Here is a 27136-nt window from a genome sequence, read left to right on the forward strand (position 1 = left end):
GGTCAGATGGCCTACTCCTGCTCCTAGTCCTTATGTTCTTAGATGAGGTGAAATTTATTTATTTATTAAGAAGGTGGTGTACCTTTGGAATCCAGAGGTTCAGTGGAAGCTAAGTCTTTCAAGTAGATTAGATTCGATTCCCTACAGTGTGGAAACAGGCCCTTCGGCCCAACAAATCCACACCGACTCTCTGAAGAGTAACCCACCCAGACCCGTTTCCCTCTGACTAATGCACCTAACACTCTGGGCAATTTAGCATGGCCAATTCACCCAACCTGCACATCTTTGGACTGTGGGAGGAAACCCACGCAGACACGGGGAGAATGTGCAAACTCCACACAGACAGTCACCCGAGGTTGGAATCGAACCCAGGTCCCTGGTGCTGTGAGACAGCAGTGCTAACCACTGAGCCACCATGCCGCCCATACATAGATACAGTCAGATTTCTGATTTCAAATGGATATTAAAGTGTTATGGAGATAGTTCAGGTAAAAGGCATTGAAGGGTTCAATCTTTAAATGATAGAGCAGGCTCGATGGGCTGATTGGCCTAATCGTCTTCCTGCTAAGGTAAATACTGTTAATATTTGAGTCACAGAACTGCCTTTTCAGTCTAGACGTATGATTAGCTACACAGCTCCGAAACTTGTGGCCTCCACCATCTTCAGAAACACGAGTAGCAGGCTCATTGGAATACTACCGCCTCCAAATCTCACTACACATCACACACCATCGTGACTTCCAACGATACCGCTGCTCCCTCACTGTGACTGGGTTAAAATCCTGGAGTTCCCTCCTGGGCCGCCCTGTGTATGTATCTAACATGCTGCCCAGTGAAAAATTGAGCTATCAGAGACAGCCTACAATCTTTGTCAATAATGTCAATGGAGAAAAGGCCACTTTTAAATAAAAACCTCAAGATTTTTGAAGGTTTTCAAATGATTTAGATTAGATTAGATTCCCTACAGTGTGGAAACAGGCCAACCAGTCCACACCGACCAATCTAGGAGTAACCCACCCAAACCCATTTCCCTCTGACTAATGCACCTAACACTACGGGCAATTTAGCATGGCCAATTCACCCGACCTGAACATCTTTTGGACTGTGGGAGGAAACCGGAGCACCCGGAGGAAACCCATGCAGACACGGGGAGAATGTGCAAACTCCACACAGACAGTCGCCCGAGTCTGGAATCGAACCTGGGACCCTGGTGTGTGAGGCAGCAGTGCTAACCACTGAGCCACCATGCCACCCCAACTTGTGATGGCCCTTGTGAGATGTGGTTCTGAACATAAACTGTTTTGTTGAGGCACCTGTTTGTCCAACTGTTGCTCCAGCCTCTGAATCACATCGTCCTTTTCCTGCAGCGTATTGGTCAGCTCTTGATACTTCTTGAATAAGCTGTTCTCTGATTCGCTGGTCTGGATGTTGGCTGCTTTCAGTTTCTCCTGCATTGCCTGCACCTGAACAGACAGTAAAGATTAAAACCGTTTCTACCGGCAACGTCCCAAAGGCACCATGCTAACACAAGTCATTCTGATTGGACAAACAGTGTCAGGCAGAGTTAGGGATAGAAAGATTGTGCTTTGAATTTACAGCCATTTATGATACTCTGTTCATGGCCTCTAATACAGTGCAATGGACCAAACAGTGCATGCTTAGCGCAGCTTATTGTTGTTAGTAGCTTCTCTTCCCAAGCAATGGCTAGCCTTCTGCTAGCGCCATTTGGCTGAGGAGAGAGGTTGGTTGGGCTAGGATTTACAGTCCTGGCCAACTCTTTCCCTTGTCTGTAAGATGCCAGCCCTGGTTTTAGCATGTCATTTCTGCAGGGCTCCCCATGCTCTCCAGCCCACAACAAAATGTCTATTCTACCGAGTTCCCTTCCATCACAGAGTCAAACAGAGTGGAAATAGACCCTTTGATCCAACCAGTCCACACCATGTTCCCAAACTAAACTAGTGCTTGGCCCATGTTCCTCCAAACCTTTCCTATTCATGTACTTCTCCAAATGTCTCTTAAATGTTGTAACTGTACCACATCCACTACTTCCTCTAGCAGTTCATTCCACACAATAACTACACTCTGTTTAAAAAACATTGCCCCTAGTGTCCTTTTTAAATCTTTCCCCTCTTAACTTAGAAATATGCCCCCTAGTTTTGAACTGCCTCACCCTAGGGAAAGGACTCTTGCTATTCATTTTATCTATGCCCCTTGTGATTTTACAAAACTCAGTAAGGTCACCTTTCAACCTCCTTCACTCCAGTGAAAAAAGTCCCAATCTTTCCAGTCTATTTTTACAACTCAAACCCTCCAATCCCAGCAACATCTTTTCTGAACCCTGTCCAGTTTAATAATATCCTTCCTATAACAGGGCAACCAGAACTGGACACAGTTCTCCAGAAGAGGCCTCACCAATGTCCTGTATAGCCTCAACATTATGTCTCAACTCCTATTCTCAACGGTCTGAGCAATGAAGCTAAACGCCTTCTTAACCACCCCGTCTGCCTGTGAGGAGACAGTGAGGACTGCAGATGCTGGAGATCAGAGTCGAGAGATCGGTGCTGGAAAAGCACAGCAGGCCAGGCATCATCATAGGGGCAGGAAAACCAATGTTTCGGGCATAAGCCCTTTATCTACCTGCGACACAAATTTCAAAGAATTATGTATCTCTGGTCTCTGGGTTCTACACTAAAAAGGACATAAGGGGCAACTTTTGTTTTTAAACACAGACAGCGGGTTTGTGTGTGGATTGAACTGCCAGAGAAAGTGATGGGTGCAGGTACAGTTACAGCTTTTAAAAGATATTTGGATAAGTCAGTGAATGGGAAAGGTCTGGGGGAATATGGACCTAGCGCAGGCAAGTGGGACCAGCAAAGTTTGAGAATATGGTTGGCATGGACTAGTTGGACCGAAGGGTCTGGTTCCATGCTGTATGACTCTGTGACTCTACCCAGGGCCCTGCCATTAATTGTAAAAGTCCTGTCCTTGTTTCTTTTACAAACCGTGTCTGGTGGGAAGTGATATCTGCTCATCCCAGTGACCAAATTACCATCAACATAAAGACCAAAGGGGAAGGCCAAAGGAAGGGCAAGGGTTAACTACCTCTCGGTTCTGTTGGAGACGTAGACAGAGACTGAGAATTTACAGCAAGGGAAACAGGCCATTGTAGTTAAAGAGCTCTGTGTCAGGCCTATTCTTTATACCCTCTTCCAGCTTCTTGACCCAATCCTTCCAGTCTGAGTTTGCTCTTGTATTTAAACAGCTCCCCCTTAAAAGCATCTAATTACTCGCCTCAATTTCCTCCGTTTGAGCCTCTTTTAAACTACTCTTTGGATAAAGGTTCCCATTCTCTGTAGGAATTATTAGTGAAACCCATGTGAAAATGTTTCTTTCATCCAAATCCAAACCACCCCCCCCCGCCACCCCCCCTCCTCTTCAAGACCCATGAGAGGTCACGAGTCAAACGTCTTTCTCTTTCAGACAAAAGGGACCTCAGTCAGTTCCTCATCAGTTATCGGGCAAGGATGGGACAGAAGGAAACAGCTCGGGACATGACCACCCAAGACTCTGTTTGAAGTCTGCTCTTAAACGTCGGCTAAACAAAGCGTGCGCTGGGTTGTAACCTGAAGCGACCCATTTCTCCGCGCAAGGTCACAGCCCAAGGTAGCCCCCCACACACAAACAGAATCAAAACAGGACGGGCTAAATCTGTTTTCTCAGACAGAGACAGATCAAGGCCCTGGCTCGTGTTGACACAACACAACCTCGGAAACCAACGCCTGACAAAAGAGACGGTTATTGACACTCAGTCACAGAGTGTGAGAAAGCTAACCCATGCTGCCCCCTCCCCCTCCCGCCCCATCCCCCGGCCTGTAACCTTCCATCCTGACATGCACACAGTCTTAATAATGGGCCTTGGCTTCCTAATAATTCAGCTAAGTGCTAACCTTGACAAACCGGAGAGGCTCTAATCGCCTGGCTTCTTTCGACGGTCTGTCCGTCTGGGCTAATGATGGGCCTGAAACCTTTTGAAGTACACCTTAAAAAAGCCCGAAGCTGAAGCCTCAGTGGCTGCGTGCTTTTTAACCCTTCCCCTGCCTGGTCTGCCATCAGACACCTCCTGGAGATTGCGGGGGTGAGGAAACATACAGGAGCTTGGATGCTTCGCCAATCGCAGTTCACTCGTCGCCCCTCTCTGCTCCCGTTTAGTGTTAGTACGGAGCTCCACATTTCTCGCCTAGGAATTCCCAATCAGGCTCTGTGAGAAAAGCAGGGAATAGCTCGAAATTCCCCAGGAGGGCCGGACCGTCAAGGGAAGTCAAGTCCCTAACCCTGGTGCAGCATAGCCGGGCACTCTGGGAGCTACCTGTGGAATTATTTAAAGAAAGTGTGGGGGTTAGGGTACAGGCTAGTCAAGGGGTTAGGGGTGCCACGTGGGTGTTGGGACAGGGAGATAGGCTCCCAGGTAAATGACGGAGCGCTTATGGCAGATGGAGGGAGCTATGGTGCATGCAGGGTCTGGGGGTAATTGTTGGGTCTTGTGTGTTGGTTTTTGGGGTTGTACTCAGACAGGGGGAGGCACTGTCAGGGATTTGGGAAGCCTGAGAGGTTGTGGGCGGAGTGGGGGGGTGTGGGGGGGGCTGGTGTTGCAGTTATTTGTGTGCGGTAAGTTGGGAGGTCAACTTGATAGTTAAGACTAGGTCTAACATTTCCTCGGCGGTTATTAATGGAAGTGGAAGGCTTCACGATCTCTGAATGTTAAAGGGCTTTTGATTTCAGAAGGTCCACACCCATTGGGGAGAGTGACCATCAGAAACCTCAATTCAGTGTGCAAATTGAATTGAATTAGCTTTATTGTCACATGTTGCCACTGTTAGGTACAAAGGTGCAGACTCTTGAGCACACGTTCAATCCGGGTCAGCTGTGTTTTGGGATTCCACAAGACCCTGATATGCCACTCCAATCTATGATGCTCCAGCAACCGTCTCCCTCCATTTGGTTCAATGGACCGAAAGTCAATGTTGACCTGATTACTGTTAACCTGGTGAATCTGAATTGGGGCTCTGTAAGTCCCAGCCAGCTAATGACTCCACCAGGGTCACCTCCATCACTTCATTCAGCAAGTTCTGCTCACAGCTACTTTAGTTTCCGAGCGGAGTTTGAATCCAACTCTGACTCAATACCTTCCTGGAGGTTTCACGACACGCTGAGGAAGTGGGAACCATTTCATCGTTTCTTACTATCCAGCTTCAACATTCAGCTTTATTTTAACATTTCCAATCACTCAGAACAAAGTGTTTGAAGAGCATGAAAAATTAAAGTACGCCAACCCGTCTTGGAAATACCCCACCATTCCTTCAGTGTCGCTGGGTCAAATCCCAGAATTCCCTCCCAAAGGGCATTGTGGGTCTACCTGTAACTAAGGAATGTAACTAGGTACTCCATATCTAAGATGGTGCCATGCGTTGGTGATATTAGTACACTGTAATTAATCTAATAACTGAAGAACCTGTGCCTAGGTACCTTTGTAGCCAAGTAGTGACTTATCCAACTTATCATTGTACTCATTAAAGTAGGTGACAATAAATTTAATTCAATTCAATTCAACCTACAGCACCATGGAGTGCAGTGGATCAAGAAGGTAGCTCACCACCACCTTCTCAAGGGCAACTGGGAATGGACAATAAATGCTGGTCTTTCAACAATGACAACTTGTGCCTGAATGGTGCCTTTAATGTGGAAAAACATCCCAAGGTACATAAAAGAGCGATTCTCAAAGATGACCAATTGGTCTGAAAAAAAAACGGGCAGAATTTCTTTCCCTTGCCCTCCCACAAATTGCAAGGGGATGGTATTCCCACGTATCTTCTGCCCTTGTCCTTCCAAGCAGAAATTATCGTGGGTGCTGTCTGAGGAGCTTTGGTAAATTTCTGCAGTGCATCTTGTAGATGGTACACACTGCTGATCCTGGTGGAGCATGTTGGTGTTTGTGAATGTGGTGCCAATCAAGCGGGCTGCTTTGTCCTGGATGGTGTCAAGCTTCTTGAGTGTTGCTGGAGCTGCACCCGTCCAGGCACGTGGGGAATAAGAATCAGATGAATAAGAATCAGAGTGGGCGGCACGGTGGCACAGTGGTTAGCACTGCTGCCTCACAGCGCCAGAGACCTGGGTTCAATTCCTGCCTCAGGCGACTGTCTGTGTGGAGTTTGCACATTCTCCCCGTGTCTGAGTGGGTTTCCTCCGGGTGCTCCGGTTTCCTCCCACAGTTCAAAGATGTGCAGGTCAGGTGAATTGGCAATGCTAAATTGCCTGTAGTGTTAGGTAAGGGGTAGATGTAGGGGTATAGGTAGGTTGTGCTTTGGGGGGGCGGTGTGGACTTGTTTCCACACTGTAAGTAATCTAATCGAATTCAATATCAAAGGCTTTCAGGTGGGAAGCTACAATGAGAGTACTGGGATTATTGAGTAGCAAATTTCAAATTCTCCACAATGGAGACTGGAGAGGGAAGGGCAGTCCCTTCTCATTCAAAACAATAATTTCTACCTAGGGCCTCCGTTTCTCTCTTGACTCCGGGGCTGTTTCTAGGCACGCTCACTGAAGTGAGTCAGTGAAGGATAAAGCTGTGGACCCAAATTGTCGAAGGTTGAATCATTCATCCGTTGCTGGGGGAGTTGTGGGAACCTGGAGTGCACAAACGCATCACTAGGCCAACTCACCGAGGTAACCACAGAGGGCGGTGCAGAATTTATACACAGCCCGACCGTCAATCCCCACTCAGACTCACTCCGACACCACCGCTGGCAACACCATCAGCGGCAACACCAACACAAACAGCAAACACTTGTACGGATATGCAGCAATAAAAAAATGGCCCACAACCTTTCCCAGGAATGCTATCAGCCAAACGTTGACACTGAAAACTCAGTTGCTGGAGGGGTTCTCACAGTGAGGAGTTTAAACCGGAGGATGAGAATCTTAAACTGGCTGGAGAAGGTGGCAGAGGGGATATAGTGCGAGTCAGAATCTGTGTGACATCTTGGTGTCATTAAGGAACAGAAGGGGACCAGACTGCTTATTAAGTCCATGCTAACGCCTGCGGGAGCAAAACAGTTGGTCCCATTCTCCAGTTTTCTCCCTCGTTGAGTATGGGTTCCCTTGGTAACAGGCAAATGGCCAGCCCAGCTGGAACTCATCACCTGAGCCCTTCATAAAGTAGATCCAGATGGTGGGGGGTGGGGGGAGCTCACCCCTGCTGATCGTCTGCCCCTTTTCCGTGGTTCCGTTTGTGCCCAGGTGTCTTTGGAGAAGGAGCAGGCCGTGCCCATCAATGCTTTTGATGCCTTTCGAGAGAGGTAGGCGCGGGATGAGGGGGGCCGGGGGGGGTTACGGGGGGGGATGTTGGGGTGGTACAGTACTTTATCTCCTCCTCGGCTCCATTTTGATTTAATCTCTATCTCCCTACCACCAGCCAATCGTTTGCATTGCCCATAATGACCTTTGCCTTCAAATTTCTAATTGGCTACATGGGTGTTTTACTAGTAGTGCTGGTTAGTAGTTTTAAAAAAAGCAAAAAAAAAGTGATTTGGTGGTGGGAAAGCCACTGTGCATGATTACACTTCCTGATCCAATAAAAATAAACTAGTAGACCCAGAAGGGCTCTTGTGGTGTAGTGGTAGTGTCCCCACCTCTAAGCCAGGAGGCCGGGGTACAAGTCTCACCGGTTCCAGAAATGTGTGCAATAAGGTTGATTCAAAATAAAGCAGACGCAGAAGGGCTCTTGTGATGCAACGGTACTGTTCTTGCCTCAGAACCAGGAGGCCTGGGTTCAAGTCCCACCACCTGCTCCAGCGATGTGTAATAACATCTCTGAATGGGTTGATTCAAAAATATCTTTTAATAACAAAAAAATACCCAGGTCATTCAGGGGGAGCACATCATAACCATCAATGCTCATGATGTCTTTATTCGGCACTGAGGGGTAGACTGTGCTTATTTTCCCCCACTGACTCCATTTTGGTTTAATCCCTTCCCGGTCTCCCTCGCCCTCCCTCAGTTTGATGGTTTGCATCACCTTTAATGGACCTTGTCTGCAAATGGTTAATTGGCTATACGGGTGTTTTACTGGTAGTAATTAATAGTTAAAAGCAACAAAAAAGAAGTCACAGGGATTTGGTGGTGAGAAAACCATTCAGTTGTGTGTGATAACACTTCCGGATATAGAAGAATGGAAACAGAAAGAGGAAAACCAGACCTGAGTCTGCAGCACTGTCTGCGCCAAGCTGCGACTAGCCTACGTACTTCACGAGTAGTGGCTCTATTTTGGTGTTCAGCGATAAAACATTTTGCTTTCCAGTGGTTTTCCTGAGTTAGTAAAGTGCAGAATGTTGCTGAAAAGAAATACTCATCAGCTGAGTTCAAAATTGGAGAGTTAAGAAAGGAGTTGGGATTGAGTATCCATAAAGGATATTGCTGGGAAAAAGGCAGAAATTTTCTTTATGCTGTTTATGATAAAACATTTCCAATATATGCAACTTTGTTTTTGTGTGTAGTACACTTTTGTTAAAAGCACATTGGCAGCCTCTTGTAAATGTGTTCAGTGAATGATCACCACGTTAACCAAAGTGCAAAAATAAAACTTAAAATCTATCAAGCCAGGTTTTACATCAGAATCTGTCTTACGCAGTATTACCATCAGCTGGGATCAGTCATGCAATAAAATTATGGCTAATATGATTGATCCACATCCCTATCTACCTGAGTAGCCTGTCATCTCCTTGTTTATCCATAATTCATCCAGTGCCCTGTGTATCTGAAACATAATTAGATTAGATTACTTACAGTGTGGAAACTGGCCCTTCGGCCCAACAAGTCCACACCGACCCTCCGAAGAGCAACCCACCCAGACCCATTCCCCTACACCTAACAATACGGGCAATTTAGTATGGCCAATTCACCTAACCTGCACATCTTTGGACTGTGGGAGGAAGCCGGAGCACCCAGAGGAAACCCACGCAGACACGGAGAGAAAGTGCAAACTCCACACAGACAGTTGCCTGAGGCGGGAATTGAACCCGGGTCTCTGGCGCTGTGAGGCAGCAGGGCTAACCACTGTGCCACCGTGCCACCCTAATGCTTTATGCTTTATTCAATTCCCCTTGCAAGCAACAATTCCATTCTTCTGGCTTCCCTAATTACTTGTTGTATCTGCAACCTAAAAATTTGTGATTCATGTACAAGCACAGCCAGATACCTCTGTACCGTAGGGCTCTGCAATCTCACACCATTCAGACATTTTAAAATACTTTTAATTCCAGTTGCCAAAATGGACAACTTCTCATTTTACCACAAGATAGTAGATATTTGCTCACTCACTAATCTATAGCCTCCATGCAGCCTCCTCATGTCCCCTTCACAACTTACTTTTCTATCCACCTTATCTCATCAGAAAATAGAGCTACCATATCATCAGTTCCCTCATATAACCTTCAATTTAAGAAATTATTTTAAAAAACTGATCCCTGTGGCATTGTTGCATCTTGCCAGCCAGAAAATGACCCAGATCTACTATTCTATTTCCCACTTATTAGCCAATCATCTATCCACGCCAATATATTACCCCAAGCACACGAGGTCTTACTTTCCACAATACCTTCGAAATTGCACCTCATTAATGCCTTCGGCAAATTTAAGTACAGTAGATCTACCAGATCCCCTTTCTCTACAGCATGTGACCTTAAAGAACTCCAGAAAACTAGTTAAATATGATTTCCCTTTCACGTATTAACTCTTCCTGGTTACCTTAAACTCTTGTAAGTACACTGCGATAATAACGGGCTCGCACATCTTCCTTCGGACAGATGTAAAACTAACTGACCTTGTTTAAAAAGAGCAGGAGACAGAAAGGAGGAGCTAAACTGACTACTTTCCAATCTGATGGTGATTTCCCTGAACCTCGGGAATTTTCTAAAATGTAAACCAATGCAGCAACTGCCCCACCAGCCACGTCTTTAGACAGCCTAGATGAAGTTCATTGGGATCTGAGGACTTGTCAGCTTACAGCTCCAATGTGGTCAGTGACTGGACCACAATTACAACCTTTTTTTTTTAAAAAGTCCCTCCCTCCTTTCCATTTCCTGATTTACCACCCATTTCTGGGATGTTATTTCTTTCTGCTACAGTGAAAACTGTTGTAATATATCCCTTCAACTCATCTGCCATTTCCTTATTTCCTATTAGCTCTACAGCTTCACGACATGACCAAAACTCACTGTGTGAACTCTTTTCTGTTGTAGATATCGACAGAAACTCTTATTGTTTTAACATGACTAACTAGTTTCTTTTCCCCTCATATTCCAATTTTCCCTTCTTGTTCATTTTCTCAACATTCTTTGCTTTTTTTAAAAATAACATTCCGAGCTACCATTCATCTTTGTGTAATTATATAGTTTGATACTATCTTTAACTTTTCTCATTAACCATGGCAGGTGGATCCTCCCCTTTGAATTAAAGTCCTTCTTTGGGTGGTGTCCGTGTTGTATATTCTGAAACAGCCCATTAAATGTGTGTCACAGCATCTCTGGTGACCCCATCCCATGCCCGAATTTTTCACTTCACTTCAGCGAGCCCTAGTTTCAAGCTTTCACAGCTGCCCAGATTTACGTTTAAAATACTAGTCTTGGACCCACTCTTCTGTCCCTCAAAAGTTTAATTATATTATCAGCGCTGCTCCCTAAGTGGGCACACTATGCGGGCAGCACAGTGGCTCAGTGGTTAGCACTGCTGCCTCACAGTGCCAGGGACCCGGTTCAATTCCCACCTTGGGCAACTGTCTGTGTGAAGTTTGTACATTCTCCCCGTATCTGCGTGGGTTTCCTCCGGGTGCTCCAGTTTCCTCCCACGGTCCAAAGATGTGCAGGGTAGATGAACTGGCCATGCTAAATTGCCCACTGTGTTATGTGCATTAGTCAGGGGTAAATGTAGGAGAATGGGTCTGGGTAACATTGCTCTTCGGAGGGTCGGTGTGGACTTGTTGGGCCAAAGGGCCTGTTTCCACACTGTAGGGAATCTAATCTATCCTCTATGCAGTGGTACAGATGCATTGGGGTGGGGGGGGCAGTCATAGAATCCCTACAGAACGGAAGCAGGCGATTTGGCCCATTGAGTCCATACTGACCCTCCGGTGCACCCCACCCAGACCTAATCCCCCATCCTAACCCTGTAACAATACATTTCCCACCTAGCCTGCATCCCTGAACACTCTGGGCAATTTAGCATGGCTAATCCACCTGACCTGCTCATCTTTGGTCAGTGGGAGGAAACCGGAGCACCCGGAGGAAACCCACGCAGACATGGGGAGAATGTGCAAACTCCACACAGACAGTTGCTCAAGGCTCTGAATTGAACCAGAGTCCATGGTGCTACGGGGCAGCAGTGCTAATAGTGAGCTAACATGCTAATCTGTCCTAATATGTGAATAACAAACTTAGTGTGCAGGAGCAGCAAATGATGAGGAAGGCAAATAGAAGGCAAATAAGGAGAGTGCATTGAAAGGTGCGGGTGTTTTGTTGCAGTTGCTCAGGTTCTTTGTGAGACCACATCTGGAGCACTATATACAGTTTTGTTCTCCCTATTTCACCAATGATGCAACTGCCCTAGAAGTAGGTCAGAGAAAAGCTTACTTCTCTCATTTCTGCGATCTTTAATGTGAAGGGTTTAGATGGAGAGGAATTTGTTAAGTGTGTACAAGACAATTTTCTGATTCAGTATGTGGATGTACCTACTGGAGAAGGTGCAAAGCTTGACCTACTCTTGGGAAATAAGGCAGGGCAGGTGACTGAGGTGTCAGTGGGGGGAGCACTTTGGGGCCAGCGACCATAATTCTATTAGATTTAACATAGTGATGGAAGAGGATAGACCAGATCTAAAAGTTGAAGTTCTAAATTGGAGAAAGACCAATTTTGACGGTATTAGGCAAGAACTTCCAAAAGCTGATTGAGGGCAGATGTTCGCAGGTAAAGGGGCGGCTGGAAAATGGGAAGCCTTCAGAAATGAGATAACAAGAATCCAGAGAAAGTATATTCCTGTCAGGATGAAAGCGAAGGCTGGTAGGTGTAGGGAATGCTGGATGACTAAAGAAATTGAGGCTTTGTTTATGAAAAAGGAGGAAGCATATGTCAAGTATAGACAGGATAGATCGAGTGAATCCTTAGAAGAGAATAAAGGAAGTAGGAGTATACTTAAGAGGGAAATCAGGAGGGCAAAACGGGGACATGAGATAGCATTGGCAAATAGAATTAAGGAGAATCCAAAGGGTTGTTACAATAACATTAAGGACAAAAGGGTAACTAGGGAGAGAATAGGGCCCCTCAAAGATCAGCAAGGCGGGCTTTGTGTGGAGCTACTGAAAATGGGGGAGATACTAAATCAGTATTTTGCATCAGTATTTACTGTGGAAAAGGATATGGAAGATATAGACTGTAGGGAAATAGATGGTGACATCTTAAAAAATGTCCATATTACAGAGGAGGAAGTGCTGGATGTCTTGAAACAGTTAAAGGTGGATAAATCCCCATTACCTGATCAGGTGTATCCTAGAACTCTGTGGGAAACTAGAGAAGTGATTGCTGGGCTTCTTGCCGAGATATTTGTATCATTGATAGTCACAGGTGAGGTGCCAGAAAACTGGAGGTTGGCAAACGTGGTGCCACTGTTTAAGAAGGGCGGTAAGGACAAGCCAGGGAACTATAGACCGGTGAACCTGACCTCAGTGGTGGGCAAGTTGTTGGAGGGAATCCTGAGGGACAGGATGTACATGTATTTGGAAAGGCAAGGACTGATTAGGGATAGTCAACATGGCTTTGTGCGTGGGAAATCATGTCTCACAAACTTGATTGAGTTTTTTGAGGAAGTAACAAAGAAGATTGATGAGGGCAGAGCAGTAGATGTGATCTATATGGACTTCAGTAAGGCATTCGACAAGGTTCCCCATAGGAGACTGATTAGCAAGGTTAGATCTCATGGAATACAGGGAGAACTAGCCATTTGGATACAGAACTGGCTCAAAGGTAGAAGACGGAGGGTGGGGGTGGAGGGTTGTTTTTCAGACTGGAGGCCTGTGACCAGTGGAGTGCCACAAGGATCGGTGCTGGGTCCACTACTTTTTGTCATTTACATAAATGATTTGGATGCGAGCATCAGAGGTACAGTTAGTAAGTTTGCTGATGACACCAAAATTGGAGGTGTATTGGACAGCGAAGAGGGTTACCTCAGATTACAACAGGATCTTGACCAGATGGGCCAATGGGCTGAGAAGTGGCAGATGAAGTTTAATTCAGATAAATGCGAGGTGCTGCGTTTTGGGAAAGCAAATCTTAGCAGGACTTATACACTTAATGGTAAGGTCCTAGGGAGTGTTGCTGAACAAAGAGACCTTGGAGTGCAGGTTCATAGCTCCTTGAAAGTGGAGTTGCAGGTAGATAGGATAGTGAAGAAGGCATTTGGTATGCTTTCCTTTATTGGTCAGAGTATTGAGTACAGGAGTTGGGAGGTGATGTTGCGGCTGTACAGGACATTGGTTAGGCCCCTGTTGGAATATTGTGTGCAATTCTGGTCTCCTTCCTATCGGAAAGATGTTGTGAAACTTGAAAGGGTTCAGAAAAGATTTACAAGGATGTTGCCAGGGTTGGAGGATTTGATCTATACGGAGAGGCTGAACAGGCTGGGGCTGTTTTCCCTGGAGCATCGGAGGCTGAGGGGTGACCTTATAGAGGTTTATAAAATTATGAGGGGCATGGATAGGATAAATAGGCAAAGTCTCTTCCCTGGGGTCGGGGAGAACTAGAGGGCATAGGTTTAGGGTGAGAAGGGAAAGACATAAAAGAGACCTAAGGGGCAACTTTTTCATGCAGAGGGCGGTACGTGTATGGAATGAGCTGCCAGAGGAAGTGGTGGAGGTTGGTACAATTGCAACATTTAAGAGGCATTTGGATGGGTATATGAATAGGAAGGGTTTGGAGGGATATGGGCCAGGTGCTGGCAGGTGGGACTAGATTGGGTTGGGATATCTGGTCGGCATGGACGGGTTGGACCGAAGGGTCTGTTTTCAAACATCAAAACATCTCTATGACTCTATTATGAAGAAATGTTAGATAGGGTTGGGCCTATATCCATAGCGATCGGGGTAGAGAGGTCAGACAGGTGATCTAACTGAAACATTAAAAACACTGAGGGGACAAAATAGGGTGGATGTTTCTGTTTGTGTTGGTGGTGGTGGTGGGAGCTGGCGTTAGGACGAGGGGACACTGTTTAGGAATAAGTGGTCTCCTTTTCCAACAGGGTTGAGGAAAATAAATTCCAATCAGCGGGTGGTTAATCTGAGGAATTCTCTTCTCCACAAAACAGTGCAGGCTGGTTGGAAGTTGGGTTAGAGAGATTTCTGATGGACAAAGGACTCAGTCAATCAGAGAGAAAAGTCAAATCAGCCATAATCTTATTGAACGGTTAGCTCTAACTGAAAAGGCAGCCAGGCTCCTTTTCGAGGATGCATAGCCGTGTTAGTGCTGCATACAACAGACAGCCACTTCCCTGTGGCTGTTATAAGGCTGTTATACCTGTTTCTCTGCGTTCTCTGCCCGCTGGTCAGCCTCAATCACTCTCTGTTCCAATTCCTGCATCTATAAAAGAGGACAAAAGGCAAGGATTAAACTCCATGCGCGGCAAAGCTGACCCGACAAGGAGAGACTTGACTTAACACTCCGCTTTCCGATATCGGGGAAGCTCACTGTGGCTTGAGAGGCCTTCAAGAGAGCACCTTCGCTCAGCACTGACATCATGTGCCCCAGGTTACCGTGTGGGGGACAAACCTAATCCAACCTGCAAAAACAGAGCAACTCAACTCAGCTGGGTCATTCAGCTGCCCCCCCCCCTCCCCCCAGGAGGTGCCACGTCCCACTGGTGGCAGCCCACCCAAAGGCAGTGCCGTCTCCCCCTTGAGGTGTAAAGCGCTCTCCCAGAATACCGTCGTGCCACGGCTCTCAGGCCCGGGTGGCATTGCCAACCCTTGGGTGGGCGGAGGATGATTGGCACCTGCCTGGATAATGGCAGGTGAGCCTCAAACAGGACCCTGCCTCAGCCCCACCTGACAGGGAGTTACAGGCCGAGAATTTCTCTGCGGGTACCATGATGCTTTGGGGCTCCCAGGCAACGAGACGGAGGAGAATTTGGAGCTGCTGTAAGCGCCGGTGTACAATTGCAGCGAAGGGTCAACATTGGAAGCCCCGCTCAGAATTCCCTCCCTCAAATCCCTTCTGCCTCTCTTGATCTTCCTTTCCTTCAAACCTATCTCTTGTGGTTCACTGCCTCAGTTTTCAGAGAATCCTTACAGAGTGGAAGTGGGCCATTCGGCCCATCGAGTCGACATCGACCCTCCGAAGAGCGTCCCAACCAGACCCACCCTGCCCCGCATTTCCCCGTGGCCAACCCACCTCGTCTGTACACCCCTGGACTCTAGCAGATAATTTAGCATGGCCAACCCACCTAACCTGCACATCTTTGGCACTGTGGGAGGAAACACGCACAAAGACTGGGAGAACGTGCAAATTCTACACAGACAGTCGCCTGAGGCTGGAATCGAACCCTGGCGCTGTGAGGCAGCAGTGCTAACCACTGAGCCACCTTGCTGCCCTACTGTTTGACGACACTCCTGGAATTGGGCCTTTCCCCACTTCTGCTATGTTCAAGGCCCGCCCCCTCCAGCATCTCGGCCAGCGTTTCTCCCTCAACCGATACCACCAGAATGTTGCTGCTCGTGGGATCTTGCTGTGCGCAGCTTGAAAGGCCATGGTAGGGCAGCAGCAATGCTGCAAATCACTCACGGGGCTGTAAACGTGCTTCAGAGTGCCCCGAGGTCATGAGCAGCATTATATCGAAAAACAAAACACAAGGTCTTTCTTTGAATCTGCTCAGTTTAGCGCGACGCTCTTTGCTCTGGTCTCGGAATAAAAGCTTCCTGTTTCCAGCTGCTGTCTAATTGCAGAGTGTGAGCCCTAGGGCTTTGATCCAGTTGAAATCCATTACAAGGGACTCACTTTAACAAGGGAATGAGAGAATGTGCGCGTGCTCGCACACACACACACACACACATTGCAGACAGAGGGAAAGCTGCAAAGTCTAAGATTTCGGAACTCACCTGTTTGATGTAGGCTAAACAATTACACAGTTTGTCTGAACTGACAACCCCCCCACCCCCCTCCTCCCCACCACCACCACCAGAACCACAGACCTCCTATGGAGCTCCAGCTCCTCAGGAGGAAGTTGTAAAAGACACGGTGCATTCCTGATATCAGCCCCTCCACCGACCTGGGTGAGGGCATCTCAACACTGCCCCCATCACCACCCCCCCCCCCAGGCTGCTCAAGTAGCTGCCCATCTGTCTTAGGGTGAAGGTGGAAGGCCCCCCACTGCTGTTAACTCGGGGCGTCTTTACTTGCCGTGTAAATGGTGGACTGGCTTTGGGAGTCAGGAGGTGAGTTACTCGCCCCAATATCCCGAGCTTCTGGATTGGCTGCTTATCTACGACTTGGGGGCTTCTGAGTGATTTTGTGGGAACTTATCTATCACCTCTGTACTCGCAGATCAACACTGCTCCCTGAACCAGCAACATCTTAGACTTTTATCAGGCATGGGCTACTCCCTGAAATCTCTCAGACCCTCAGCCACCTCCAATTTTGCCCCTCAGTAACTGGGGAGCTGTAGGTTGACCCACAATGCCATGAGGGAGGGAGTTCCAGGATCATAACCCAGCCATGTTGAAGGAAGGCCTTGGAGGGAAGGCTGACTTTACCTCGTACAACTACAGCCCTAGTTCCGTTGGGGAGTGGAGGCTCCAGGTTTCGAAGATGTTTCTGAGAAACCTTAGTGAATGTCTTCGAATCACAGAATCCCTACACAGTGTGGAGTAGGCCGCTGGGTCCAAAGTGTATCCCTCCCAGACCCACCCCAACCCTGTAATCCCCATGACTAATCTACCTAGCCTTCACACTGGGGGGCAATTTAGCATGGCCAATCCACCTAACTTGCAATTCTCGGACTGTAGGAAGAAACCAGAGCACTCAGAGGAAATCCACGCAGACACGGGGAGAATGTTCAAACTCCACGCAGACTGTCACCCGAGGCTGGAATTGAACCCGGGTTTCTGGCGTTCTGAGGCAGGAGGGCTAACTGCTGAGGCACCATGACGGGACCACCAGCAGTGCAGTTTGTAGCGGGGGCACACTGTTGGTCACTATGATGGTGGAGATGGCACACGGGGTGACAACGACACGAGATCCTCTATCCTGGATTGTGCTGAGCTTCATTAGTGGATGGCTCTGCGTTCAGCTGAGGCCCTAAGCTCGGAAATTCCCAGCCTTCCTACACCCACCACCCAATCCCCAACCTCCCACCTTCTTCCTTTCGGATGCTCCTGTTCGCCTACAACATCGTGAAAGCCTTTGGCCTTGTAGCCTCAAGCTAACAAAATCAATAAAAGGAGACCCAATGGACGTAAGTCTGCCTAGATTTACAAAAAGCATTCAGTAAAGCACGCCACAGAAGGTTGGTTAGGAACATTAAAGCACACGGGACAGGAGGGAGCCTACGAGCATGGACTAATGCTTAGCCAGCAAAGTGAGTAGCAATAAAAAAGGATCATTCTCATATTGGCAGGTTGTGGCTAGTCGGGTATTACAAGGGTTAGTACTTGGGCCCCAGCCATTCACAATACATCTCAATGATCTGAAGTGAAAGTAATATTTCAAAATCTGCAGCCGACACAAAGCTAAGTGGGAATACATGTTGTAGAGGAAGATGCAATAAGCTGCTGATGGATTTGGACAGGCTCGCTGAATAGGCAAGAACAGGGCAGATGGAATACCAGGTGGAAAAACGTCAAGATGTTGGTAGGAGGAACCAATATGCAGAGTAATTCTTAAGTAATAAGAAGCCTGTGATATCTATGCATAAAAGGATTTGGGGGTCCTTGCCAATAAAACATGGAGGTCAACATGTAGGTGTTGCATGCTATGAGGAAGGCTAATGAAACATTAGCTTTTATTCCAAGAGGAATTGGGTGCAGGAGCAGTGAAGTCTTGCTTTAATTGTATCAGAGCTTGGCTCGACTATACCTTGAGCAGTTTTGGTCTCCTTTTCTCAGTAAAGATATTATTACCACAGAGGGAGTGCGATGAAGGTTCACCAGATATTCCCCCCACATTATCCCAGTCCCAAGCCTCCAACTTGGCCCGTCCATCACTCCCCCCTCTGACCTATCACTTTCTCCCTCACCTTCATTCACCTATCGCTTTCTCAGCTACCCACCCCACCCCCCTCCCCTTTATCTCTCAGCACCCCCCCCAGCCCACAAGCCTCTTTCCTGATAAAGGGCTTATGCCCGAAACTCCGATTCTCCTGCCCCTCGGATGCTGCCTGACCTGCCGTGCTTTTCCAACCCTACACTCTCGATGCTTATTCCTGGGATGGTCTTCGGCAAAGTCAGTCTGAATTCTCCAGAGTCTCAAAGAATGAAATGAGAATCCCATGAAATCCTCCAAAAATACTTGTAGGGACAGACGGGAGAGATGCAGGGGAGGTGCTACACTGGCTAGGGAGTCGAGAACCAGGGGGGAACATTTAAAAATAAGAGAGATCCCACTCAAGTCCAAGCTGAGGAGAAGATTTTGAACAAAAAGGATTCTGAACATTTGGAATTCTCTAGCACAGACGACCACGGAAGCTCAGTCCTTGAGTACGTTTCAGGTAAAAATGTGGTTATTTCCGATTACTAGTGTTGTACATGGTTACGGTGATACTGTGGCTAAAAGACACCAAAGATATCTGATCAGCCAAGATCATTTTGAATGAGCCGAATGGCCGACTCCCACCTTCCTATTTTACTCATACCTCCTTAGATTGGATGGCGTCCAATAACACTCCTGCAAAGTGGCGGGAGACATTTGATACATTAAAAGGCGCTACACAAATGCAAGTTGTGGTGGTTCGACAGGACTACCAGTCATTACCATTTGTGAGTGGGTAGTGCCAAGGCAGCATTAGATTTCCAGCCAAGTGACAGCTACTAATTTCCAAAGAGGGGGGGAAAACAGGCAGTTATAAAAGCAATGAACCTTTGGGCAGAGTTACAACAACAAACAAATCCTTTCTCAATAGCGTCAGTGGGTTTGCCTGCTCAGATCCTCCCCCGACCCTGGCTCCCTCAAGAAATACGATCTCCTTGATTTAACAGCATCGAGAATTTACAGCTTTAATTTGTTTCACACCACAGAGCCAGACCTCCGATAGAGAGCTGCGTTTGTCATCAGATATAGGAGCCTTTACAGTGCCCTTCCGTCTCTTCCCCCTTATTCCTCCTCTCTCTTTCTTCATCCCACTCTCCCTCAACAGACACAAATTCATTCATTGCTGTGAGTCCACGTCTTCCCCCTCGCACCCCCCCCCACCCCAAAACAATATCACGATGAACCAACAACAAAAAGACAACTCGCAGTTGTGTCAGACTTTTTAAACGTCATAAATCATCTCAAAAGAACTTTATAGGGACAATGGTGCTTGACAACGGTCCAGGTAAGGTGATATTAGGATAAAGCGACAGGCCCTTAACGGTGGAGAAAGGAGAGAGTGAGGTAAAGAAATAAGACTTGCATTTCTATAGCATCTTTCAGGATCACAGCAGATTTAAAAGCACCTTGCAGCCGAAGAAGTATCCTTGAATTGTATTTGCTGATTAGTAATGCAACAAACTCCACAGTTAACTGCCAAATCACAGAAGCAGCAGTGCAATCATTAGATAATATGATTTGTAATGGGTGTTGACTGAGGGATACGCACATTCAAATTACGGTGGTAATGCCACAGGCTCAGTGTCAGAATCTTGAGGCTCAAGGTTATGCTCTGGGGTCATGGGTTCAAATCCAGCCAAGGGAATTTTGTAAACTCTAAAATGGAAAGCTAATCTCAGGGAACAGCAACAACAAAACTCTTGTCAATTGTTGCTAATTTGCAGTCAACACAACTACAGAGAGTGCGCATTCCATTTGAAAGGTGGGGCTTATGATTCACCATATAGGGTTAGTATCCTGCTTTTGATAGGATCACATTAGATCCCCTACAGTGTGGAAACAGGCCCTTCAGCCCACACCGACCCTCCGAAAAGTAACCAACCCAGATCCATTTCCCTCTGACTAATACACCTATCACTGTGGACAATTTCCCATGGCTAATTCACCTGACCTGCACATCTTTGGATTGTGGGAGCAAACCCACGCAGACACTGGGAGAATGTGCAAACTCCACACAGACAGTCACCCGAAGCGGGAATCGAACCTGGGTCCATGGCGCTGTGAGGCAGCAGTGCTAACCACGGAGCCACCGCGCCACCCGATCCCACAGGAACTGAGTGCAGAATGATTAAGTCACTGCTACAGTAAGCAGAGGGGTGAGGCAGGGTGGAGAAGGGGGGCAGTGAACGGGTCGGTGGGAGGAGGGTAGAACTGAGGGGCGAGACTAAGGCTGCAGCAGTGACACTCACCGTTCCAGTCCCAGATCCTCGTTCAAGAGGGGTGTGGGCGCACAATGATGACATCAACAGCACTAACTTCTCATTTGAGTGCCTTGCCAGGTGAGATCCTTTTAGAGAGTCATTGAGCTGTACAGCATGGAAACAGACCCTTCGGTCCATCTCATCCATGCCGACCAGACATCCTAAATTAATCTAGTCCCATTTGCCAGCACTTGGCCTATATCCCTCTGAACCCTTCCTATTCATATACCCATCCAGATGTCTTTTAAATGCTGGAATCGCACCAATCTCTACCACTTCCTCTGGCAGCTCATTCCATACATGCACCATTCCAATCCCAAATCCCAGTCCCAGATGACTGTCTGCGTGAAGAAATTGCTCCTTATGTCTCTTTTATGTCTTGTCCCTCTCACCATAAACCTTTGCCCTCTCGTTCTGGACTCCCCCACCCCAGGGAAAAGAGCTAGACTATTTACCCTATCCATGCCCCTCACGATTTTACAAACCTCCATAAAGTCACCCCTCAGCCTCTGACACTCCAGGGAAAATAGACCCAGCCTATTCAGCCTCTCCCTACAGCTCAAACCCTCCAACTCCAGCAACAGCCTTGTAGAAGGAGATCGGAATTGAACACAGTATTCCAAGTGTGGCCTAACCAATGTCCACACAGCCACAACATGACCTCCCAACTCCTGTACTCAATACTCTGACCACAACCAAGAAAGGCAAGGGTACCAAATGCCTTCTGCACTAGCTGGCCTACCTGTTACAAGATTAGAGTGGTGCTGGAAAAGCACAGCAGGTCAGGCAGCATCTGAGGAGCAGGAAAAAGTGACATTTCAGGCAAACCTGTGACTCCACTTTCAAGGAACTGCTGTCAGAACCCATCTGATTCACTGGCTAAAGGATATCTTCTGTCTTTAACTGGTTGGACCTACATGTGACTACTCCAGGCTCTGAACAGCCCTATGAAATGGTCTGGAAAGTGTTGTTCAAGGACAATTAGTGTTAGACAACAAATGCTAGCCTTGCTGGGACACCCACCTCCCATGAAAGAATGAAAAATATAGAACAAAACCTCATTCCTTCCCTTTTTGACCCTACGGCAAACCCATAAAAGGAGTCCAGGGGCTATCCTTTGGATACTGCTTGCTCAGCGTGAACAGCAACATGCTAAATGGCGTGGGGGAGCAAAGGTGTGAGGCTGGTGAGCGGGAGAGCAGCCTGACTGGGGGCCAAGAGACGGTCACACAAAGTGCTGGGGAGAAGCTCCCAGCAGCTCTGGCAGTAACCGTGTGAGAGGGTCAACGCTTCAGGGCAATGGATTCTGACCTCTAGCTCAAAAGGTTAGACACACAATAGGCTTTCAATGAGGTAGGGAAGAAAATACAGCACTCGTAGAGTATGAGTTCCCAGATTGGGGCTGTCCGATCAGGGAGCCCTGGCTGATAGGTATAACCAGTAGCGTCAGAGGTCCTGCTCACTCTGAGGGAGTTGGGTCAGTGTCATGTACCGTGCATGTGGAAATAAAGGGTGACCTCGCGACAGCATACCAGCTTCCGTGGAGTTATTTTAGGTTCCTTTTTCACCCTCTGGAGTCAGTCTTGCATAAAACGTTGACTGTACCCTCCGCTTTCCCAGAATCCTGATAACAGACAAAAAGACCTGTGTCTCCATAGCGCCTTCAGACATCCCAAAGCACTCCGCCAGCAGTGAGGGTGAAAGGTTGTCACTGCTGACGTGCAGGAAGTGCAGCACCCAGTTTGCACACTTGCAAGATCCCATCAAAAGCAGCATGGTGACGACTGGGTGGTAGGTTTTGTGAGGCGGATTGCAGGATAAACATTTATCCTCTCTTTTAGACGCACAGTGGCTCACTGGTTAGCACTGCTGCCTCACAGCGCCAGGGACCCGGGTTCAATTCCAGCCTTGGGTGACTGTCTGTGTGGTCTCCCTGTGTCTGTGTGGGTTCCCTCCGGGTGCTCCGGTTTCCTCTCACAATCCAAAGATGTGCAGGTCAGGTGAATTGGCCAGGCTAAATTGCCCATAGTGTTCAGGGATGTGTAGGTTAGGTGCATTAGTCAGGGTAATAGAGGAGGGGAATGGGTCTGGGTGGGATGCTCTTCAGAGGGTTGGTGTGGACTTATTGGGCCAAATGGCCTGTTTCCACACGCTAGGGATTCCATGATTCACTTGTGGGTGCCTTGACTTGAAGTTTCATCCGAAAGACAGACGCCTGGATTTTTGTCGAGTGTCTGTCGAGCTGAGAGAGTTGCTGGCCTTATAAGTGCCTCGATTCTCGGTCTGGAGGGGATGCAGCCCATGCTAGACGTTAGGGTGAATCACCCTGTTAGGTGCTGGGGTGGACTGGGAGGAAGGCCCCTTTTTAACCCACCATTTTAAAAAAAAATCTCACTTCCCGCAAAGCCCTGGGATATACTAGATCAGGTACCAGAGATTTATCCATCTCTACATTTTCTAAGAACTCCAGCACTTCCCCTTCTGTAATGTGAACTGTTTTCAAAATATCAATATTTATTTCCCAGTTATAGGAAGGATGTTATCCAGCGTGAATGTGTTCAGGAGTGACTTACCAGGGATGGAGGGTTTGAATTACAAGGAGAGGCTGGATAGACTGGAGTATCGGAGATTCAGGGGTCTCTGTATAGAGGTTTATAAAATTATGAGGGACATGGATAAAGTAAATGGCAAGTGCCTTTTCTCTCGAGTGGGGGATTTTAAGACTATGGGGCATATTTTTAAGGTGAGAGAAGAAAGAATTAAAAAAAACATAAGGGGCAATTATATTTTAAACACAGAGTGGTTCATGTGTGGAATGAGCTTCCAGAGGAAACGTGGGTACAGTTTAAAAGACACTTAGGTAAGGACTTGAATAAGTAAGATTTGGAGGGATGTGAGCCAAGCACAGGCATACAGGCTACTTGAATATGGGATTTTGGTTGGCATGGACTGGTTGGACCAAAGGATCTGTTTCTGTGCTGTATGATTCCAGTACCACATCCAAATATCTTCAAATTCAACTGAAGAATACAACACCCCTTCAACCTTACCCCAACTGCCCCCCCTCCCCCCTCACAAATCCATGAACACGCCAAGCTCCATCCAGGCCAACTCATGCCCTTCCATGGCCCTTCACAGAATCCATGATGCTTTCTAATCCCTGTGCTAACCCATGTCCCCTTCTCTTAGCCTGCACCACACCAGCTCACACTTGGCAGGCCTCAGGTTCATGCAGAGAAGAGACAGAATAAGGTTCAATGAACGAACGTTTCCAAATGTCTACTACAGACTATTACAAACCTACTTGTATTGAAAAAAAATCAGTACATTTACATTTCTTCAACTAAACATGCCTTATCACATCAAACATTTAACTCCAGTACTTAATCCCTTATAACATCAAGCATTTGAACTTATAATGCCACTTCAATAGCCACTTGTAGCTATCAATCAAACTGAACTGGCAGGCACCCAACTCTAACAATGGCGGCTGTGAAATCAATCACACAGCAGTAATCCAACAAGAGAAACCCACTGATTTATGTGAACAGCATGAAATAGCAAGAAATGGTCTTTTTAACACTCGAGTTTCTTTTCGGAAATATTTAAAAAGGCAGGAATGCCTGGCTTAATGCTTCCCACCTTTAACGATTACTCGACAGCTGCTTTAACAGGTCTGCTGACAGTTTCAATGTGTCTAACAGTTAATGAGATTCTAACAATTCCAAAAGGTCTCCAAACATGTGGCCCAGGACCATAACCAAAAGGGGGCTACCTTGGCTATCCAAAAGAAATGTATAAAAGCTCAGAGCCGCTCCTATCGGGTCTACACCTGGGGTTTCACACACCCCTGGCCTCCAAAGATCTGATCGAGTGGAAGCAGTTACTGGTCGGAACAGGAATCTAGAAGAGCACATCTACAAAATGCGGCCCATCCTTATTCCCACCCCCATTTAAGAAAAAGGAGTCACCTTCCTGGGATGGGAGTGGTGACTTGTCAGGCGCTCTGATAGATGCTCCATTGTCACAGAAACCCAGGCCTACACCTTCCAACAGCCTGGAAAATGTTTTGGAACTTCCAGCGGTTGAGAAAGTAAGTGTGAAATAAAAGCAAACCCTTCATTTTACATTCCTGTTTCTCTTCAAATAATTGAATCTTACCATTGCCAGCACTCGGCAAACATATCTCAGCAAACTGTCTGCAATTTTCATCTTCTACTTCTGCCCCAATACTGCCCCAATTGTATGCAGCCTGGAGATTAACGTCTCTATTATTCCTCCATTCAAACCAAATGATGTGTCTTGGACCCCTCAGATACATCCTGCCCACTGCAGTGTTAAAAGCATCTCTGATTAACACCACCACCCTCCCTTTATCCCCCTCCCCGGTTTTTCCTCAATACCCTGTCACCAAGAGTATTAGGTTCCCAATCCTCCTTATCTTGCTATTTTCTCATTGTTCTACATGGTGGCCTGTGCCTACAGCTAACCTGCCTTTAATTAAAAATGCATCAAGGTCCACACAGCCCAGACCCACCGCTGACTGGTTTTGCAATTGCGGTGTCTGATCCCCACTGCTTCTTCATTCTGTGGCTGTCTGCCTCTCTTGTTTTAGTTCTGCTCCCTCTGGTTTCATTCTGGTGCCTGTCCACCTGTGGAAATTCCTTTCCTCACTCCCACACAGGGGCTCACTTTCCCACAGTGATATTTATTCAGGGTGAAGTGCTGACCTTGGGAAAGGTCCCCGTTGCCCTAGCACAGGTCCCAAAGTTCTGGGAACTGGAGCACCTCCCACCCAAACCCCTCTCTCTAGCCCCACATGAACCTGCTGCTGCTGTCCTCACCAACATGCTGCCTTGGGAGGAGGCCAGAGATTACAACTTTTTCAGCGCCGGTTTTAAAAATGTGCTCCCGAGCTCCTGAAACATTGACTGCAGAAACTCAAGCTTTCTCCCTCTTCCGCCTGCAATTCCCACAGACAGTGCGGACTCTCACCTCCCCGACCATTCCCTTTTGTGTTAGCTCCCACAGAGGAAGGAGAGAAAGTTGTTAGCGTGAGTGTTATGCGAGACTTTGCGGGAGCGGGGCCTACTTCGTGGGAGACTCACACCCCACCTGCAGAAAGACCTTGCTCTCCTATTGATCTGTAACCCCTCTGAAGAGGAGTCATGTTGGACTCAGACCGTTAACTCTGCTTCTCTCTCTCTCTCCCCCACTTCACAAACACTGCCAGACCTGCAGAACTTTTCCAGCACTCCCTATGCTATATTCCCAGTGTGCTGGGCACCTTGCTTTTATCAAGTCCCCTCTGGTCACCACCTTCCAGTGCAGTCATTTGCCCCACAGTGCTGTAGACAGCTCGACACTACCCAATAGAGAAATCCACTTCTGCAGTGGTTCTACAAAGTCTGAAAAGGGTTTCTTTTCCGCCTCGTGCCCTGGCATCACCTTGTCTTTACTTGACGTGCAAGTCGGATTCCACAACGGTCCAGCCCCCACAGGGTTAACATTGTGTGTCCACACAGTATAGTGGATGCAGTATTCACCTGTGACACTAGATCTCCTCTCCTGTGTCACTGCTAGATGCTGCTAGGAAGTGAAACACGGCTGTCCCCCTGGGAGCAAAGAGAGGGTTATAACTGTGCCCAGCAGTAACGACCCTGCTAAAGTACTCTGCAGAATTCTCTCATGTGTAGCAGCCTGCAGTAAAACAAAGATCTCCACACTGATTATTATTTCGGAATATGGACTGTGTGTTTCGATTCTACTGGCATCTGCCTGGTTTGCGTTTTGTGCAATCTCTTGTTCAGGGGCGGGGTGCACCAGGCCTGGGAGCAATGGCTGGCCCTGAAACCCAAACTCATTCCAACGCAAGGGGGCTTTTAGTCAAATCAAGGGCGGGAGATAAGGAATTGCAGAGGAATAGAGGGACTAGAGACACTAGGGACGCGGAGATTTGAATGGAAGCATCAAGGTTCCGATATATTATCAGAAAGAGAAACCATTTCCACTGGAAGGAAGGCAAGTGAGTGGAGGACACCACTTTAAGCTAATTGATAAAAGAACTGGGTGAAAGATGAAGAGAAAGTTCCTGTTTTTTTGCAGAGTATTATTTTGACCTGTCTGAAAACGGACTCACTGCATCTTCGAAAAGGGAGCTGGACGAATATTTAGAGTCAGAGTGGCACAGCATAGAAACAGACCCCTGAGTCTGACCCGTCCATGCCAACCAGACATCCTAAATTAACCTAATCCCAGTTGCCAGCATTTGGCCCCTGTTTAGCAAAGGATAAACTTGTTGAGCTACACAGAAAGGAGAAGGGGAGTAGGAATAATCCAACGTGTGCTGTACTGAGCCAGGGCAGGTACAAACCATGAAGCTTTTGTGATTTACTGTCTGGGGGCTCAGTTGTAAACTAATCAAAACACAAAAAGAGGTTGACACATGCAACAGTTAACAACTCTACTGTTGCCGGATCATGTAGGTTATCAGGACAGGAGGAGAAACAGGCACAGTTTGATCTAGAAATTCCAGTCTCTTTC

At 47.3% G+C, this 27136-nt stretch overlaps 1 protein-coding gene across 3 annotated transcripts in view; it reads right to left on the reverse strand.

Annotated features, from left to right (window-relative positions):
- The window catches only part of plekhh1 (pleckstrin homology domain containing, family H (with MyTH4 domain) member 1), a 161145-nt gene that overhangs the window by 91645 nt on the left and 42364 nt on the right, over window positions 1-27136 (reverse strand). For 2 of the 3 annotated variants that reach the window (XM_072569296.1, XM_072569295.1), the window contains exons 3-4: window positions 14610-14672; window positions 1314-1463 (exon numbers count right to left, since the gene is read on the reverse strand). In XM_072569296.1, coding sequence (XP_072425397.1) covers window positions 1314-1463; window positions 14610-14672 — 213 coding nt within the window. Of the gene's footprint in view, window positions 1-1313; window positions 1464-14609; window positions 14673-15872; window positions 15925-27136 lie in introns of those variants that run through there. The other variant, XM_072569297.1, reaches the window with a different exon arrangement.

The sequence above is a fragment of the Chiloscyllium punctatum genome, chromosome 4 (assembly GCF_047496795.1).
Source record: "Chiloscyllium punctatum isolate Juve2018m chromosome 4, sChiPun1.3, whole genome shotgun sequence".
In the NCBI taxonomy this organism is placed as follows: Eukaryota; Metazoa; Chordata; class Chondrichthyes; order Orectolobiformes; family Hemiscylliidae; genus Chiloscyllium; species Chiloscyllium punctatum.